Source organism: Anthonomus grandis, chromosome 22 (genome assembly GCF_022605725.1).
Source record: "Anthonomus grandis grandis chromosome 22, icAntGran1.3, whole genome shotgun sequence".
Lineage (NCBI taxonomy): Eukaryota > Metazoa > Arthropoda > Insecta > Coleoptera > Curculionidae > Anthonomus > Anthonomus grandis.
In genome coordinates this window covers 44,863,420-44,882,184 of record NC_065567.1, presented here as the reverse complement: position 1 = coordinate 44,882,184, position 18,765 = coordinate 44,863,420, and the positions used below count along the sequence as shown (strand labels likewise).

At 32.1% G+C, this 18,765-nt stretch overlaps 1 protein-coding gene across 2 annotated transcripts in view; it reads right to left on the bottom strand.

Annotated features, from left to right (window-relative positions):
• Window positions 1–18,765, bottom strand: part of LOC126749096 (rho guanine nucleotide exchange factor 17) — a 344,657-nt gene that overhangs the window by 272,483 nt on the left and 53,409 nt on the right. For both annotated transcript variants that reach the window (XM_050458724.1, XM_050458723.1), the window contains exon 2: window positions 584–2,279. In XM_050458724.1, the coding sequence (XP_050314681.1) occupies window positions 584–2,279 (1,696 nt within the window). The remainder of the gene's footprint in view (window positions 1–583; window positions 2,280–18,765) is intronic.

Below are 18,765 nucleotides of genomic sequence, written 5' to 3'. Positions count from 1 at the left end.
AAGGGAGATTTTTTTTATTTTGTTATCTACCAGGGACAAAAATAGAAATTACAGCAGTACAGAAACAAAGAATTGAAGAGTCGAGTAGGGATAATCAGTAGTAACCCGTATGCTTTAATAAATCATGTTTTACAGCTTTCTACTTTATATATTGTTCTAAATCTCCATACGAATACTACTATTATTAATAATAATGATAATAATGTTAAAATAAGCCAACCGTTATAGCAGTACTCCTTATTAGATGGTCTATACCGTTTTAACAATTTATAAGCAATGGTGACTATAATGCGTGTAATTGAATCATACCCTAGAGAGCTTAGGTAAAATGTTACCAAAACTAATAGGTTTATAGAAACAACCTATTTCTATTATATTAACGATTGTGTTTGCTTTGCTTTATTATGTTACTTATAGTTAAACTAGTTAACGAAATTTCAATTATGTCAATATTTCTTTGTATATATTTACATATTTAATCTTAGAATAAACCTAAAAATAGTAAAAAGAATATTGAAAAACAATTTAAAGATCGCAAAGGATCTTTGTTATAAAGGCTATTAAAAAGTTGGTTTTTACTTACAGTTAAGGCTGGCTGTCCTCTTTCTCTAAATTCCAATTGCTCTGAACTTCCTTTAAGTAGCTGCTCAAGAAGTTCGTTTGATGGTTCTATCGATCCTGTATTAGTAAGTCCTTCTAATTTAGATGGACTTGATGTTGTTCTCTGGTGGTTCGGTATTAAACTGTTTTCTTTTTCCACTTGCTCAACATTAAGATTTCCTACACTAACTTTTCTTTTAACAACAGGCATATTTTTAGAATCTCGATTAAATGAGTCATTTGTGGAGCTGCTCCCAGAGCCTCTACTCCGCGCGTGTTTACTTTTAGAAGTGTTTGACATATCTTCAAGAAATTTTAGATCATTACTTATATTCCTTCTTGATTCGGGTTTTTTCATTTCTGCTTCTAACATTTGCCCATAAGGCCCTCTTAGAGGCCTTTTTGAATACCTTCGGGGAATATCGCTAGAACAGCTTACACGGCTTTCACAGTCAGAAATATCCGATGGTGCAAGGGAGATTTGATCAAATTTCTTTTCGTTGGATTCGGGTTCTCCTTCGGACAGAGAATCGGTAGGTAAAATGCTATTGCTTCTCGATACAGAGACGTTTAAAGCGTTGTTGTTTAAGGGTATGATATTATTATTAATTAGAGGATCTGGCCATTTTAATGGCGGGCAATTATCCTCGGGACTAAGCGGTTCTTCTTGAGGACTGGAACCAATAATACAAAAATTTTTTGAGCTATATTCTCCAGAGAGTGGCTCTTTAAATACGTTAGATGATTCTTCTAAAATACCACTACTAACTTCTTGTTCGTATTTTGGCAAAATATTTTCCACGTCGTTAGTAGGCCACTGAGATAGATAAATGCCCTTTCTCCGTTTAAGCTTATCCTTTTTTTTATTGTGATTATTTTCTTGATCTTGCGTTCTTACAATAGTCTTTTCAGGAAATTCAGATTCAGTTATTTGCAACTGTGGCAAATTTCTTGGAACGTCAAGAAAAGGTGATGTTGATCCAAATGCATCTGCCCTACGAGTGTAGTTTTTAGGCCTGGGTAAAGTATTATGAGATGCTTCTAAAAAGTTTGGTGCTTGATTGCAACGCCTCACATATTTGTTGTCATTATGACAATAGTCAACTTGAGAAAAAGAGGCGCTGCGTAAAGGCAACGAATTAGGTTTTTGCACCGGTAATGATAATAACTCAACAGGTGGGGGAGTAGCTCTAGTATGCCTTCTGGGGGGCGGAACAGGTGCAGAGGTACCGCTTCGCTTAAGCCGTTCAGTAAATTCGCGAAATTTGTCACCTCCTCGCTTTTCTGCGCGGTTTCCGCCGAAGCGGAACCTGGGCAATCGGTCCAGGTTTGAAATATTGTCTTTGGAATTTGAATCAACTAGTCGCGAATAAAAAAAAGCGCACTTTTGGTTTAACAAACACCCGCCCGAGTTCGGAACATGGTCTCGCACTGTTTCAAACGTCTGATCTGACGTCGCGATGGCGTCCTCCGTTCTGTTTGCGTAACTAATTATATCCAGACTATTAATAGGTGGATGCGCAGTGGGAAGCAGAGGGATTCTGGCAACGGTATCGTGATGAGAGGCAGCCGATGGCCAGCAACACGTCCGGGAACGGTACCGAGGTCCCGCGCCAGGGGGCGGTGGGCTTACCGCCCCCACTCGCATACCATATCGAACAGATCCGATTGTCATAAACCTGTAAGAAAAACAATATTAGCCCAACCAAGTTAAAGCTGTTATTTAAAGTAATTTTTTTTCTTGTTAAAATAGCTTCTTAAGCTTATATTTCATGTTTTATATAAATCCATCCTTCATATAATTTAAGTAAAAAATATGTCGAAGAGATCTTAAATGGAGTATATATTTCAATTATATAATATACCTTGTTTAAAAAGTTACCAAAAAAAAAAACAAATATTTGAAATTTATAACCTTTTCTTTTAAAAATGATTCATTTTACCAATATCTGCAATCGGTATTAAATTGCAATTTGCCTCCTTGTTGTAAAAAAAACAGAGAAGAGTTATTGATAATTTACAAAAGTTATTATTGAAGATTGTGTTGATTGTGCTTTTTTCTAGAATATTACGTGCACGCATCCTATGCCTTTATTACTGAAATATAATTATGTATGTATACATACATTTATTTACTATTATTTTTATTAAAAAAGTTCAATCAATTTTCAGTAATAATATACATATAATGAAAATCCTGAGCACAGCGCTGTTAGCCTATCATCAGTGCTAAGCTGAAAGTGGAAATAACGTGGGGACGAATTTAGATATATAAAGTTGAGTTGAAAAAAATTTAGAAAAATGTACATCAATATTTTAAATATAAAGTTAAAGAGTTGTACTTACTTCTCAGTATTCTTGAGATGTCTTAATAAAAAATCATAAAAAAGCATAGTTATAATATAATTATGAACATAACTTTATTTAAAATAATAGAGGCAATTGGTAATTCCGCAGAATTGACATCTTTATTGATCCCATTTCTATTAACTATTCTATTTTTTTTCTGGCAGAATTTAGCAGATTGTAATTATAGTGCCGGCGCACAGTGTTGCGCCAGATAGGGAGTTTAGGACAAAAGTATCTACACGTAAGATTTTCAAAAATATATTTTGTATTTTGTAATAAAAACAAAAAAGAGTACCATAACTTTATATTTCAATAATTTAATAATGAAGTCCGTTTAATAATGAAGATGTAATGTTTTTAGAGGTGTATTTCTCGGTTTACGCTAAAATTATATTAAGGTTAAATTAAAACTTTATAAGGCACCTAATATACAAAGTGTCCAATAAATTATACGCCATAGAACAACCGGTGATACTTAGGAATAAATAAGAATATTTGTTTCATAAATGTGGTGACAAATATTAGCTGTTTAAACTGTACAGGGTGTTAAAAGCAAAACTTAATTTTAGAAATTATAGGATAATGTTTTAACCGGTAGAACGCATAGACCCTTTAGGGCATCCTTTTTGTTGTGCGGCTATGATGTTGTTTTACTCACAGTGTTGATAAATGCGTTGTGTTAAACATGAAGTGATACTTTTATACAAAGTAGGTAGGCACGTTACCGGTCGGTACTTAGATGGATCTTGTGTGTTGTTCTGGTCTTTAGGCAGTAGATAGGTTACTCCTTGCATTAGGAACGCTGGCATTTCCTGTGGGTTAAGAATAACGTGGTTAATTAATTCTGAGAGTTAAGGATGCACACTCCGTAGTTTCTTTAGCCAAAAGTTATGAACTCCACCTGGGCCAGGTGATTTCCAATTATGCAGTTTTTGGATAATCTGGTTGACTTCCTCGATAGTGAATGGTCGATGTTCCATCTGCTATAAACTAAAAGGTAAAGAGATTGCATGTTATTAATATTTAAAAGATAAGGTGGAAGAATTTTGGTGTTTAAAAGTTCCATAATTTGACCTAGTTTTTTTGAAGAGTTTACTTTTGGAAGTTTGGGTCTTATTAGTGGGTTGGTTCCCTCAAATTCTAGCATCGCACGTGCCATTTCTGCAAGTAGTTCGTGATATAGCTCAGAATTGTCCTCTTGGGTGTTTTCGATAGTGTTAAGTTCCTGTGTGTTATTTAATACGTTTTCTATTACAGGTTGCTCCTCAGCTGGTTCATTGTAAGCGGGGTCTTGTTCGTTGTTAGTTTGCGCTTGTATTTCTTCTTTAATGGTATTAAGTCTTGTCTCTGGAATTAGGTGATTACGCATTATTACCCGATACTGGTCTGCTACTCTCTGTTCGGTAACTTGGAGATGTGGATAGATTTTCCTAAATTCGGCATGTAAAGGTTGTCTGTAGCCAATCATTTCTCGTCCCAGGTTGGTCACTTTATAAAAGCTGCGCATGACGGTTTCATTCATCGCAGATGTCCATTTCATGCGCTGTCTTTGTAGTCCCGCCTGGGTGAGCGCTGGCTGAATTTCCTGCGCAGCACCTTCAGCGAGAGGGGCTCGTGATGGTGTTGGGCCCTCCTGGTCGTTTTGTTGTTAAAGAGGAGGAGGTGTAGTTTCTTGAATGACAGGTTGCCGCCTCCTTAACTCCCTGCCCCCGACGGTCCGCATACTGTCATGTCCAGCGCCGGCTCCAGACATGCCCTGGCGATCCCCAGGCAGCGACCTTTCTCCGAGGCATCTTCCGCTTCGTGTCTCCATTTCCATGGGTGTACCACCATTTAACCCTGGTGGTCCAGGGTTAAATGGTGGTACACCATAATAATACACATAATAATAATAATAATAATAATTATTATTATTATTATTATTATTATTAAATATATCTGGGAACTCCCATAGTGTTAGATCTTAGGCTATTATAAGCTGTTCTTAATTTTTTTGTCGCTGTCATGTGGATAATTAAGTTAAAACAAGCATTTCTTAGATTATCAACATCCTGTTTTTTATTAATGCTACTTGGATATTTTTTAGTTTCAATCATTTCACTTAAGAGTCTCTTTTTATAGTTTTGCTGTCTAGATAGATTTTTTTAATCCTACCTTTACTAATACCTACTTTAAAATTAAAAAAACTACATAAATGAAATAATAGAATATTATTTAAAACTAATCAAACAGCTCAAAAACAAATACGTAAAAGCGTGAAAAAAAAAACTTTAAAATACCCCATATGTCAGTAATTTCTCTAAAAAGATTACAAGAGCACTTTAAAAAGTTTTAATATTTTTAATTTTAAATAAACAGAAATTCCATCTAGGCAAAAAAATTATAAAAAGAGACTCCTAAGCAAATTTATTAAAATTAAAAAATTCCCAACCAGCATTAACGAAAAACAGGACGTTGACAATCTAAGTAACGATTATTTCAACATACATGTGAAAAAAATGTGATAAAAAATGTAAAAAGGAAACAAAACTAAGAACACCTTGTTCATAGCCTAAGATCCAACACTATGTGACTCCCCAGGTATATTTATCCAAAATAATTTATAACAACAAATCTTGTCAATATTTTCCTTTTTTCGTCTCACAACTATTGCCTAAATTCATCTCCCAACATAGATGGTTTTTAGAAAATTACGATATTACAGTTGCAATTTACAATATATGAAAATACATTTCCATTTTTTCGTTTTGATCCAATGTTATCTATTGTGATCTTTTGGTTTTTAAATTTGGAAGGCTTGGAAATTATGTTGAGTGTTCGTTTTTTTTTTTATTTTAGTTTATTTATTTAAGTTTTATAACCAATTTTTCAAAATAATTAATTTTATTTAATGTGATTTTAGTTGTATAAAATTCCAAAACTTCAATGATTTTATTTGTTTTTTATGTATCTTATATAGTCTTGAGGATGATCTCATAGAGATCGAAACATCAACAAAATATATAATTGATCGTCCTAAGTAGTTTTTTTACCTATATCCAACAAAAGTAAAAATTAGGCAAACTTATAAACTGAGGTCACGAGAAATTTTTTCATTCAATTTGCTTAATACTTAATATTTAATACTTAAGGTGATAAAAATATACGCATTAAAGTGTACAACCTAGTCCGCCCCTGGTAAAGTAAACAAGGTAAATGTATTTTAAGGATGTCATTTTAAGAGGTCCTTAATAGTGTTCATCACCTAAAATTTGTATTAAATTCTACCGGGCAGTTTAAAAGTAATTTATGAAAAACCAATTTCCAGCAGCGTCCTTTAGGAGGCTGTATCTTGTAGGAATTTTTTTTATAGGAACGTTCGGTATTATTTTTCGATGTTCTACCTGGATCCAAAAGATTTCCCACATGAACCAAGACACCCTGTATATATTTTTAGTTAATAATATTTTTTAGTTTAGATGTAGTTGTGGATAAAGCAAAAAACCTTTTTTAAATTAAGAATTAACTTTTTGCATGCAATGTGAAGTTTTACTTTCACAAAATTTTTATCACCAGAAACAAATTGTCGCTTTTTCGGTGACAGCTTTTTAAGGTGGAAAAAATACATAAAAAATAATATTTACACCATTTGAATAAATTCAATTGTATATAATTAATTGCATTTAAAAGAAAAGATATAAGACATACAAAGAGTGTTTTGATAACTGCAAATTGTTAACAATTTTTAGACCGATTCACTTAAAAAATAGAGTTGCAATATTTAAGTACACTTTGCACTTTTTTCATTATTTTTATATTTTAGATAACTAATTATTGATACAAGACTAAACAATTATGGATACCAATAATAACATCAAGTATTCCAAAAAAAAAGTCCAATATCTTCAAAGAGTTTCACAAGTTTGTTAGTTTTTTCTAATTCTTTATTTACGGGATCAACCCCATTACAAAACAAAGATATTCAAATACGAAATAATATTTTAACACCCAATTTAATACTCCATAACAAAAATAATAAAGTCAATATGATATGTTGCTACATTCCAACAAGTAATATAAACTATTAACTCTTCGACAGTGTGGTACATAAATCGTACCACAAATAAATAGCTAAAAGATGCATAGTGGTACAAAAAATAAACCACCTTTCAAATTCATTTTCCTGTTCGGCACAGCGACATATATTCTGTACCACATATCCTTACCATATATTCAATGAACATGGATGCGGATTTTTACTATACTGCATAAATATTTCCTGTCTTGACTGGTCAAACGCATTAGATGTTGCAAAAAGCACGTGTTTTTGTTTATAAATAATCAGTGTTGTTTTTATTTTGATAAGGTAAGCATTTCGGATTATTCTGTATTTTATTTGCGTTTTATGATGTATATATTTATGTAAAAAACATAAGTGCAATAAAAATTAAGGCTTATGGTTTGAAAAAAACATAATTTTAATGAGTCCCTAATTTGTACCACTATGCAATAAGGGTATTTTCTTTTTTCAGGCTATGGCTTTCGCTGGAAGCAGTAAATATCCTATGGACTTAAAATTGGTCGATATGACTGAAAAAGAGTTCTACGACGACTTAGAAATGATAGATAAAGTTCCAAGTGATCAGGAATCAATTATTTCAGAAGAGTCCGACAATGAAAATGATTTCTGTGAAATACAGTCTAATGATATTATGATCAGTAGTGATGATGACTCCAGCGATGATGACATCCCACTTTCAAGGTATTTACAAAAATCAAATAATCAACCAGCCAAAAGTTTCATGGTCTACTTAAAATTTACATCTAATAAACCCGGCCCAGTCGTTTACTGAAACTGAGAATCAAGGTTTATTTCTTGAGTTACTACAAAAGGAAGATCACCTGTTGTCACCTTACTTTTTTTTAAATCTGTTTATAAGTGATGAGCTTATAGAAGACATTGTTTTTCAAACAAACCTCTATGCTGAACAAGAATTTCAAAAAAATAACAAAAAATATAATCCTACAAATACAAAAAAAATGAAGGTTTCCTTGGTCTTAATATTCTCATGGGAATCAAACCACTACCTAGTTATAGAGACTATTGGAGTGTCGACGAAGACATGCACAGATTTCCCAGTTTATGGCTGTAAATAGATTCGGTTGGTTGCTTAGCCACGTTCACCTCAATGACAATAGCGTAATGTCAAAAAAAGGGGATGCAGGATTCGATAAACTGTATAAAGTTAGGCCCTTTATAGATAAAATTAAGGAGAATTTTAAAAAATATTATGATTGTACAAAAAACATCGCAATCGATGAATCAATGGTAAAATTTAAGGGGCGAAGTACAAAATTTGGACTTTGGCTGACTCAAATGCATACTTATATGACTTTGACATTTATACCGGTAAAACCGATGACTACGTGGAACATTCGTTAGGGGAAAAGGTAATAAAAAATAAAAAAATTCTCAAAGAACGGGGCATTCATGCATGTGGTACAGTTCAGTCGAACAGAAAACATCTTCCAAAAATTACTGAAGATAAACTTTTAAAGCAAGGTGAATATGATTATTCAATAAGTTCTGATGGGATCAGTTTGATTAAATGGAAAGACAAAAAAGCAGTCCATATTTTGACCAATTATCATGATCCAACGGTAAAAAGCTCTGTACAACGAAAACAAAAAGATAGTAGTAAAACCACTGTTCCTTGTCCTATGGCACTGGTGGACTACAATAGTAACATGAACTTTGTGGACCGTTTCGACCAAATGAAATCATCTTATGAGCTAGATCGTAAAAGTAAAAAATGGAAGAATTTTTTTCTATTTCATTGATTGCTGCGTCGTCAATTCGTTTACTCTCTATCGACTAAGAGGTCTAAAAAGGTTATCCCTAAAAGATTTTCGTCGAAGAGTTGTGGATGAGTTATTGGCAGAACGATACGTCCAAATTAGTGCAGATTATGAAACGCAATCGGAAGCTTTCAAGAAAATAAAAAGAGTATTACCAGACGAAGTGCGTTTCACGTCATCAGATCATCAGCCTGTAAGGACCACAGGACGAAGATGTGCCAGATGTAGGACCAGAATCCACCAAGTTCGTACTAAATGGTCTTGTACAGTGTGTAAAGTTCCGTTATGCTTAGGCAAATCTACTGTTTTCGAGAATATCACAAAACAAAGTAGATATTGTTATTTTTGATTATCAATTAGTAAAATACTTCTGGTTTTCTGTAGAATAATTTTTATTTTTCATAATTACCTCCTAGCCTTACTTCAAGTTGCACGGTGATACACATTTCATACCACCAATTATCTGTCAAACTGACATTTCATTTAAAAAAAATATATAAGAATCTTTAAATTTTTATGAATTAGTTCAATTATGATTGAGAAAATTTAAAAAATCAGAACTTTTAGTATCTGTGCAACATGGGACTAGAAACGGGGAAAAATCTTGTGAAAGAGTTAAAACAATAAAAAATAATAATCCATATTAGCACAATATTTGAATAAAATTAACAATAAATAAAAATATATCAAATCATTCAAATCAATCAATCAAGATCCAACATTAATGAATAGAAATTCACTAATCCACATTATAATAACCAGGTTATGGAAATAACAAAAAAATAGTAATAATAATATTACCCGATGACACTAGATATTTTGAATATTATGAATAGATCTTTGAACACTGAAATTAGATAACTTTGCCTCTTAAAACTAGGTAAAATAATGTTCAATATTTCAACTTCATTAAAAGTAATAAATTTAAGTGTCCGTTCAATAGGGAAGTGGGATGCATAATTAGTGCTATGAAATGGTAGTGAGAATAATCTATTATGCCTAAAATTCCTAGATGGTATATTGAAAGATATTGCACCAAGGAGTTCAGGACAGTTTAACTGACCATTCACCAATTTATACAAGACCACCAGATCAGCGTAAACTTTCCTTGCCTCAGCGTGGATAAGTCCAACAACCTCCGAGCATCATCATAAATGTGATCGTTGAGAATTCTCATACCAAGCTTATATAAACAAAATCGAATACATTTATTTTGGACCCTTTCTAGGTCAATAAAACAATTTGTGCAAAAAGGTGACCATATCATTGATGCATATTCCAACGGTGACACAACAAGAGACATATATATCCTTTTACAGGTCTCAACAGAAAATTCCCTGCAATTGCGCAAAACAAAGCCTAAAACTTTTGAGGAGTTAAAAACCAGATTAGTTATAAGTGTGTTAAAGTTTAGGTGCTATCAAACCAAACACCACGATCGTTAATAACATTACATGACTGAAGACAAACGCCCTCTATATTGTAAAATGAGTCGAAATTTTTATTTTTCTTGTAGAAACTAATAAACTTACATTTACTCACATTCAGAAACAGTTCATTGGCAATACACCATTGATTGAGAATATCTAAGTCACTCTGTAATAAAACTTGATCAGAAGAAGAAACTGGTTTCCTATAAAACTTGACATCGTCGGCAAAAACCAAAAAGAAACTGTTCCTAAAGCACTTATTTATATCATTTTTGAAAATGATAAAGAGTAAAGGAGAACAATGCCCCCCTTAAGGAACTCAGACCACTTGATCTGACATTTCCGATTTTCGTCAAAAAGTCCCTAAACCAAGCAACCATAATATTCGAGAAACCAAAATGTTTCAGCTTCCTGAGCAGTATAGTATGATCGACCATGTCGAATGCCTTGGAGAAGTCGGTGTATACAGCATTAACCTGACCCCTCCCCTCCAAGACACTTAACAAGTTCCGCTGGAAAACCAACAAGTTTGTCAGAGTAGACATACCGGTCCTAAAGCCATGCTGCTCACTGGACAATCGCTCCTTACTATAAAAATATAATTAGTCATAAATAAGACTATCCAGGAGCTTCGTAATGGCAGATTGCAGGCAAACACTTCTGTAATTCTCAATATTTTCACAGTCTCCAGACTTAAAAATAGGTACAGTGTAACTATGTTTCCACAATTATGTACAAAATACTCCAGTATCCAAGGATGTTTTAAAAATTATAAAAAGAGGATAAGAAACACTGTCACCCATCAGGACCCAAACTAAGTTTAGTTGGTAGTTTGGAAATTTTGTCGAAAATTAATCCAATAGATAAAACAGGGTTAGGGATGGATATAGACTTACTTCCATTCGACTGCTGATTCTCATTATTGGCCAAACCATTATTACTTTGACTATAAACGGTCGAAAAGAATTTAGCAAAAGCTTCAGCTATTTGATCGCAACCTATCAATTCACTCTCCCTATAATACATTGAATTTGGTAATCTATTTAATGCTCTTTTGCTATTTAAGTTATACCAAAACCGTCTGGGGTCAGTAAAGAGCAGCTGATCTAAGTTTGAGATATAGCTATTGTAACAAATATTTCATAGGGTTTTACATCTTGCTCTAAGATTTGAAAAATTGTTATAGTTAGCCACATCATTACTGGCCCTATACCTCCTATGAGATATTTTCTTTTGCCTCACCAGAGATCTTAATTCAGCAGAGAACCATACAGGAAACTTGGAGGTTTTATATTTTTTTTAAAAGAACAAAAAGAGTCATGCCCAAAATGTGATAGAACTCTAATACTGCCACATTTATATTAAATGAGTTTTATACCAAATCCCAGTTGACCCCACCTAGTTAAAGGATAGGTTACACGGTTTCGTGCAACTATGCATCAACAGATATACAGTGGTGTATCTGTTGGTGGTATATCTTAGGTGTCCCGTGACGTAAGGGACAATATTTTACTACGCATTCTTTACGTAAATTCGAGTCGAAAATGTTCTATGAACACGGGTCCGAAAATGATTCCTTAACAAGATATATATATTTTTTTAATTTAATATTGTTATTGTGCCGAAAACTACAATGCCATAATAATGATTATCTCTAGTATGACGTTCTGTCAACACCAAGTAGACGGAGTTTGTTGCTATGGATACTTCTTTCGTTTGTTATTCTATTACAGTAGTTACGTCAGTTTGACAGAAGTTTGTAAAAATTAGTGTTATGTTGTTTTTACAAATAATGAAAATAGTATACGGATATTGTAATGGAAGTAGTAAAGCAACAGTGGTTGAATACTGTCGTAGGTATCTAAATCAAGGATTACCTAATCTACGAGCATTTTGGAGAGTTTTTAATCAACAGAGCGCAATAGGATCATTTCCACATGCTTCTCTCATACGTCCATTAGCAGCTGCCCGAGATGTAATACTGGATAGTATTGAACGGTCACCATCAACTAGTGTTCACAGAATATTACGTCGCAATGGTTTTATCCGAATGACTGGATGGCGAAAAATACATAAATTTGGCTTGTAACCATTTCATCTGCAATTCATCTAAGCTCTGCAGCTCATTGAACTGATGTAGTTCTACAATTGTATTATTGAACGTCGTAATTTCGTTAATAACATTTTGTTTACCAATGAGACAGTGTCAGTAATGTAAGAAATTTTTATTATTGGCAGCTTGAAAATCCATATGCAGCAACCGAACACAATTTCCAACATCGTTTTCGGTTAATATTTGGTGTGGTTTGTTGGGAGATCAGTTAGTCGGCTCTTATTTGTGTGTTTGATGGTCGTTTGACATCAGCAATTTACCTTCAGTTCTTACGAGAAGAATAGCCTATGTTGTTAGAAGATATTCTCATTCAAAGAGACAATAAATGTGGTTGCACCATGACGGTGCTTTGGTGTAATAGAAATAGGACTGAATATTTAAATAACACTTTTCCTGGACGTTGGATTAGACGTAGGGGTGCCGTTTCCTGGCATCTTCGCTCACCGGATTTAAATCCTTTGAACTATTACTCGTAGGGACATATAAAGAGTTTAGTGTATGCGGAGAAATCACATCCGGGCTAAACTGCTTCGTAAAATTAGTAATATCGCTATATTGACCTAACCAATAACCATCGAGTTATTGAGAAAGCTATTAGCCACATCATTAAAAGGGTTAGGCTATGCTTATAATGTAAAGGTGGACACTTTCAACAATTATTGTAAACAGTTAATAAAATTAGTAGTAACAATTTTACTGCTGTTTTACAATGCTGGAGTTGCTCTAGTAATCAGGTTGGGTTTTAGAAACCAAAGATTTTAGGTAACCCCACAAAAAGAGGTCGGTGTTAGGTTCAGATATCCAGGTGGCATTCAATAGGACCTCTTTTTCTAATCGATTGGTTAGAATAATGATCATCCAAACATTGCTTAACGGGAATTAGTCGTTGACATGGAGTTTTCTTAATTGTTATTGTGTTTAAAATCAACTACGTTTTACTTACTATTTAAAGGGCTTAGGAAAATGTTAACCTTCATGTCCTATTACAAAGGCCCTTTGGTTTAGGTATTCCTAGAGAAATTGCTCAAAGCAAGTTATAGAATAACTTCTTCTGGTCTACATCAGGATCGGTCTTCACCCCCTTACTTTTTAATCTTTAGCAGATTTTCACAAGCGTCAGCGACGGTCTAAAATACTTCAATTTATGGACGATGTTTCTATTTCTTCCAAACTTGCAAAAACTATCTTGACCATGTGGTTTTAGTATTTCTAATAACAAATCAGGAATAATAATTTTCGCGCGACACAACCTATAAATGATTAATCAAATTACTTTAAATAATACTACCTTTTCATGGGTAAAACAAATTAACATACCTTGGTGTATATTTAGCCTAAAAAACAATTCATGGAATGACCCATATAAATTATATAATACAAAAAGCTGATAAAAGTTTAAATATTTTAAAATCAGTGACTGTCAGGAAATGGGATCAGATTTTACACCATCTTTAATGTTCTATAAAGCATTTAATGGATCATTCCTGGACAGTGGTTCAACGTTTTATGGTTCTGCTATTAAAACGAGACAACTACAGGTTGGTCGTATACAATTTAGAGCTGTGAAATTACTGATAGGTGCGTTACAATGCCGATTTAAGCATTACTTTGAGACTAATGAATTACTCTGAGATATAAGATAGAAAAATTTACTAACCCACTAATAGATAAAATTCATAAAATTAGATTATATCTTCAGGTATATACATATTCAGGTAATAAAGATTGGATAACACAAAATATCTCCATCTGTTAAGTCATGAATCAAATATACTGTGGATGTATGGATTATTGGGGTATATTTTTTTCAGCCCACAAAAATAAATTCTATGTTTACTGTTATTTAACCAATCGAATCATTCTTAAGGATAATTTATATTTACTAGATCAAAAGCCGATGATGCTACAGGTTGTTCCCCGAAAAATAATAAATATTAAAAGGAAGTTTATGTGTGAGGATTGTGTTTCTATTTTTACTGCAGAGATATTGGCAATGTTAAGAGCCTTGGAATGTATTAGTTACGTCAATTTAATTTTAACATTTTTAATACCGATTCAGAATCAGTTTTACAATCACTTAAAAACGGTCAGTTTTAAACACCTAGTTATTTTTAAAATCTAAGAACTTATTACTAGTTTTAATAAACGTAATATAAAAGAAGTATTAATTAGTGATACTCGTATTAATCAGTGTTCTTACGAGAATAAAAGGGAAACTTTTTTATTCTCGTTTTTGGCAGATGTGTTCTATACTGAAAGAAGTACTTAAATGTGCTAAGCACAAGGTCAAAAAACGAAAGAAAAAAAACTCAATCTACCCAATTAAGGCGCATTATTAATAACGCGCATAATATCGTAACGAAGCTCAGGAACACACTTTTATTGGCAACGTCAAAAAGTCTAACCTGACTCGCGTTGACTGTCGTTTAATTGTTTCCAAGGTACAAACTGACTAATCAATTAAAACTGAATTGAATGTCACGTAACAGTTCAGCGCATGTATGAGGCTTGTATGGCGACAATCGGAATCGTCTGTCGGCCATCTTGCTTGGCAAAATTGACAGGGAGCTGACAGACAGTTGTTGACATTGACTGATTGAACATCATTTGTCATTGTCATACCATTTGAGTTTGTTTTTCATTTCAAAGAATGCAAGCGTGGTTTGAGTTTGCTATTTGTTTTGAGGATGTTATTTTAAATTCATGACTTTTTTTCTAAAAAGTTCTCTTTCAATGTTGGGAGTAATGTTTTAATTGATTTGCAGCAAGAAATTCCAGGTTTCTGATAAGAAAATTTGATTTTATTTATTACTATTATTTTTGTATTGTCAATCTTAGTCTTTAATAAAATCAAATTCATTTGATTTCAATGAAGAAGTTTCACTTTTCAAGTATTTAATTTTTAAATTGATTATTATAAATATATATTACAAAATGCCTGGCCTCTCATTTTCTATTCAACAATTAAAAATTGATTTAAAATGTTCCTGAAAATTTTCTTGACGTAAGAGTATGTATATTTTAAGTGATTCTGAGAAACATAGTAATAAAAGGTTTTTTTTTAATTTCCTTTAAGTTCCCATTACAAGAAAAACATGGAGAGCGATATACAATGTAAATTTTATTAAGAGTTTGAGCTATAGAATTTCTTCTGATCAGGTCTCTCCACAAATTTTAATAATTCTGATACTGCTGGCTTTACACTACAATACATATTTATTTAAACATTTATTTTGTCTTTTTTTCACATGAATCATTTAGTAAATTAATTTATAAGGTTTGCACTGCCTATTTTCTTATTTTATTTCATGCTCGTATCTTACCACTTCCTGTGTTCACTGAGACGAGACATAGGTATAGAGACTAAGAGACCTGAGCACCCGGAATGGATCAGAATTAATGTTTTTCCTGCAACTTATGTTTTTTAAAGAGTTTCTTTTTATTTTATGTAAACATCTGTCCTTGAATTAAGTTTTTATTAATATTATAGTTCCAAGATATGTTGTTAGTATTAAAAGAGACGAACAAATATATACTATGTAAGTGATATATGTTTATACTAAAAAGTTGTTTTCATTTTCAAAGAGTTTATTTTGTTTTGTAGATGGATATATTGTTTCTTTTGATAATACTCTGCTATAGAACTTTTAATTAATTTTAAAAATTAATATTAAGATCGCCTTAGGCTACCTAGTATATGCGCTAAATATGGCTGCTTTGTCAAGCGCAGTTTGACTGCAATAATTTTTTGTATAAAAAAATTCTAAAAATCATTACATCATTTAATTTCATCTTGATACTAGAAATGTTAATTCAATGTCAATATTGGACTTAATTGGGATTCTAGAAAAATGGAGAATTACTTTGACTTAAATTGTTTCCTTCTGTCATATACAGGGTGTTCGTAGTTAGCAATCATATTTTACGAATGTCAAAGCTCCATTTATCGCTTTTTTTAAATGGAACACCCAGTATATTTTTTATCCATTTAATGAACATTTAATACATCAACATTTTTTATTATGTAAACATATTAGCTTGTATTTTTAGTCGTTTTTAAAATATTCACGATAATTATCCGTAGATAATAAAATTTTTAAAGGGGGACATTTTGTGTTTTCTGTGCAAGCCGTCGAAAAATGAATGTAGTACCGACTAAATAAGTAACGACCCCACCTTTCGCCTGAGCTGTCAATATCAGCCAATCAGAGAAAACATTAATTAAGACCAACCAGAAGAGTGACGGATCGTCAACAGAAAGCATGAATAATTAAACCAGCAGAGTGATCCGTTAGAGTAGTAATGTGTCATTGGCAGTGTGAATTTAAAGAAATATGAATAAAAGAAGTTGACTAAAATTATTAATATAATTATTGAAATTAATGAAATATCAATGGAGCGTTAGTGAAAATAGGAGTAGAAAAATAAAACGATACAATATAAATGTTTATTTCTTACACCCCATTTTCTCTTCCGTGATGTTGCAACATCACTAATTAAAATAGATGTGTTGCTATCCTTACTACTGCTACTATCACTACTAGACATTTTTTTATATAAATATTAACTTATAAACAAAACAATAACTAGACCGATGTGAATGTCAACAAAAAAATAACTGAATTGTCCATTATTAGGATACAACATGCGGTGCGCCGTTAACCCGACAAAAATCCACGCATAAGTTTGAAGAAAAATAATTCCAGGATTTATTTCCTTCTTAAACTCTCGCATATTTCACGCATCAATATTTCTGTTATTTATATGGTGTTTATTCCCTACTAAGCGCTGATGGATGCGATATGCTTTAAGACTTCAACTTCTGATAAAAAGTACAACTTTTTTTTTTTTTGTAGTTTCGCCATGTTTTGGCGTTTATTTTCTTCTTCTAACTGGTGGTTCAAATAAAAAACCCAATTTTTACGTACTCTTTATTAAACCAAGTTTTTTGTAAAGAAGAGTTATATGTTAGGTACATATTTTGAATTTAAAACCCAAACTTTTTTATGGTACCAAATATATTTATAATAAAATTTTAAATGATTTCTAATGAAAAAAAAACTTCAAAAAAAAGCAAAGAAATTAACTTGAAAAAAAATATTTGACACAAAATTTGATTATCAAAATAAAGCATTAACTTAGGTAAATAACAAAAATTAAAATTAATTTGACAAAACATATAAATATTTACCTAAGAACATTATTTATATTATTTAATATTAAATATAAAAAAATACTTTGATAGAAATCAAGGAAAGTCTAGGAACTGGAAAGGCAAGTTGCACGCCGTAAAAGTAAACATTATAGTTAAATAAAATAGAAATAAAATAAAAATAAAATAAACTTTATTGTATGCAACAAATAAATTACATCTATTCTATATTCATACAAAGGTGAAAAGTACTGCTAGGCGTGTTTTAATAACCACCATATTAAGTAATAAAAGGACATAGTACAATTTTCTTAAAAATAAAAATTTTAACAAAAATGATTCAGAGAACCATACCAGAATCAAAGTTACACCCGTATTAAAATATCAGCAGTCTCCAATTTTTTTTTTAATTTAGACTTAAAAGAGGCCATGTCTAAATCTTTAATTTCTGCAGGTAGGCCATTGTAAATACAGGCCTTTACATATAGCATCCAACTTTTCAGAAATTCAGTTTCTTATGCTGGGGGATTGCTGTATGTATGTGTATCTCCCCTTTGAATAAGGAATTCTGACAGATATTCTGGTTCATAAAAATTAAGTAATTTATGTACAGTGCAGCTTATAACCAAACATCTTCTTTGGGCCATATTAAGACTATAGACCTGCTTTACATGCTCACTCACATGAACCCTCCGAGGCAAATTTCTAGTAAATCTTATACAGGAATTTTTAATTTTCTGGATTTTATATTTATTTTGTTCTGTTAAAAAAAGGACCATATACAATATTTAAGTATCCAGCAATACTAAGCACTAAACTCTCTGCAAGGATTTTTTTCACTGTGTCCCATTTTGGATGAGACTGCAGGGTATCTCTGTCATTTTTTAAGATAGAGCTTTGCGGTTTTCGCGACCCTGTATCACTTTTATGTAAAACTTTTAAAGCTACAAACAGAAATATTCTAACTACTTTTGTTCCTGAAATACAGGGTGAAAACGAAAATGTTCACTTTTGGAGATGTTATTATTTCTCAGGCCCTGTATAAGATAGAATAAAAATGAAAACTGCTTATAATAGATATTTTTACATAAAAGTCAGTGGCGTATTTAATTTTTTTTCCCAATGCACTGTTTTTAAGATTGGGCACAAACTTGGTATTTTTTAAATGGAACACCCTGTATATTTTAACGTCAAATTTTTGCATTTTTTTTTCTGAATACATTGATGTATCACAACCTAATCTTTGATAAATTTTAGCTCAAAGAATTAGAAAAATCCATATT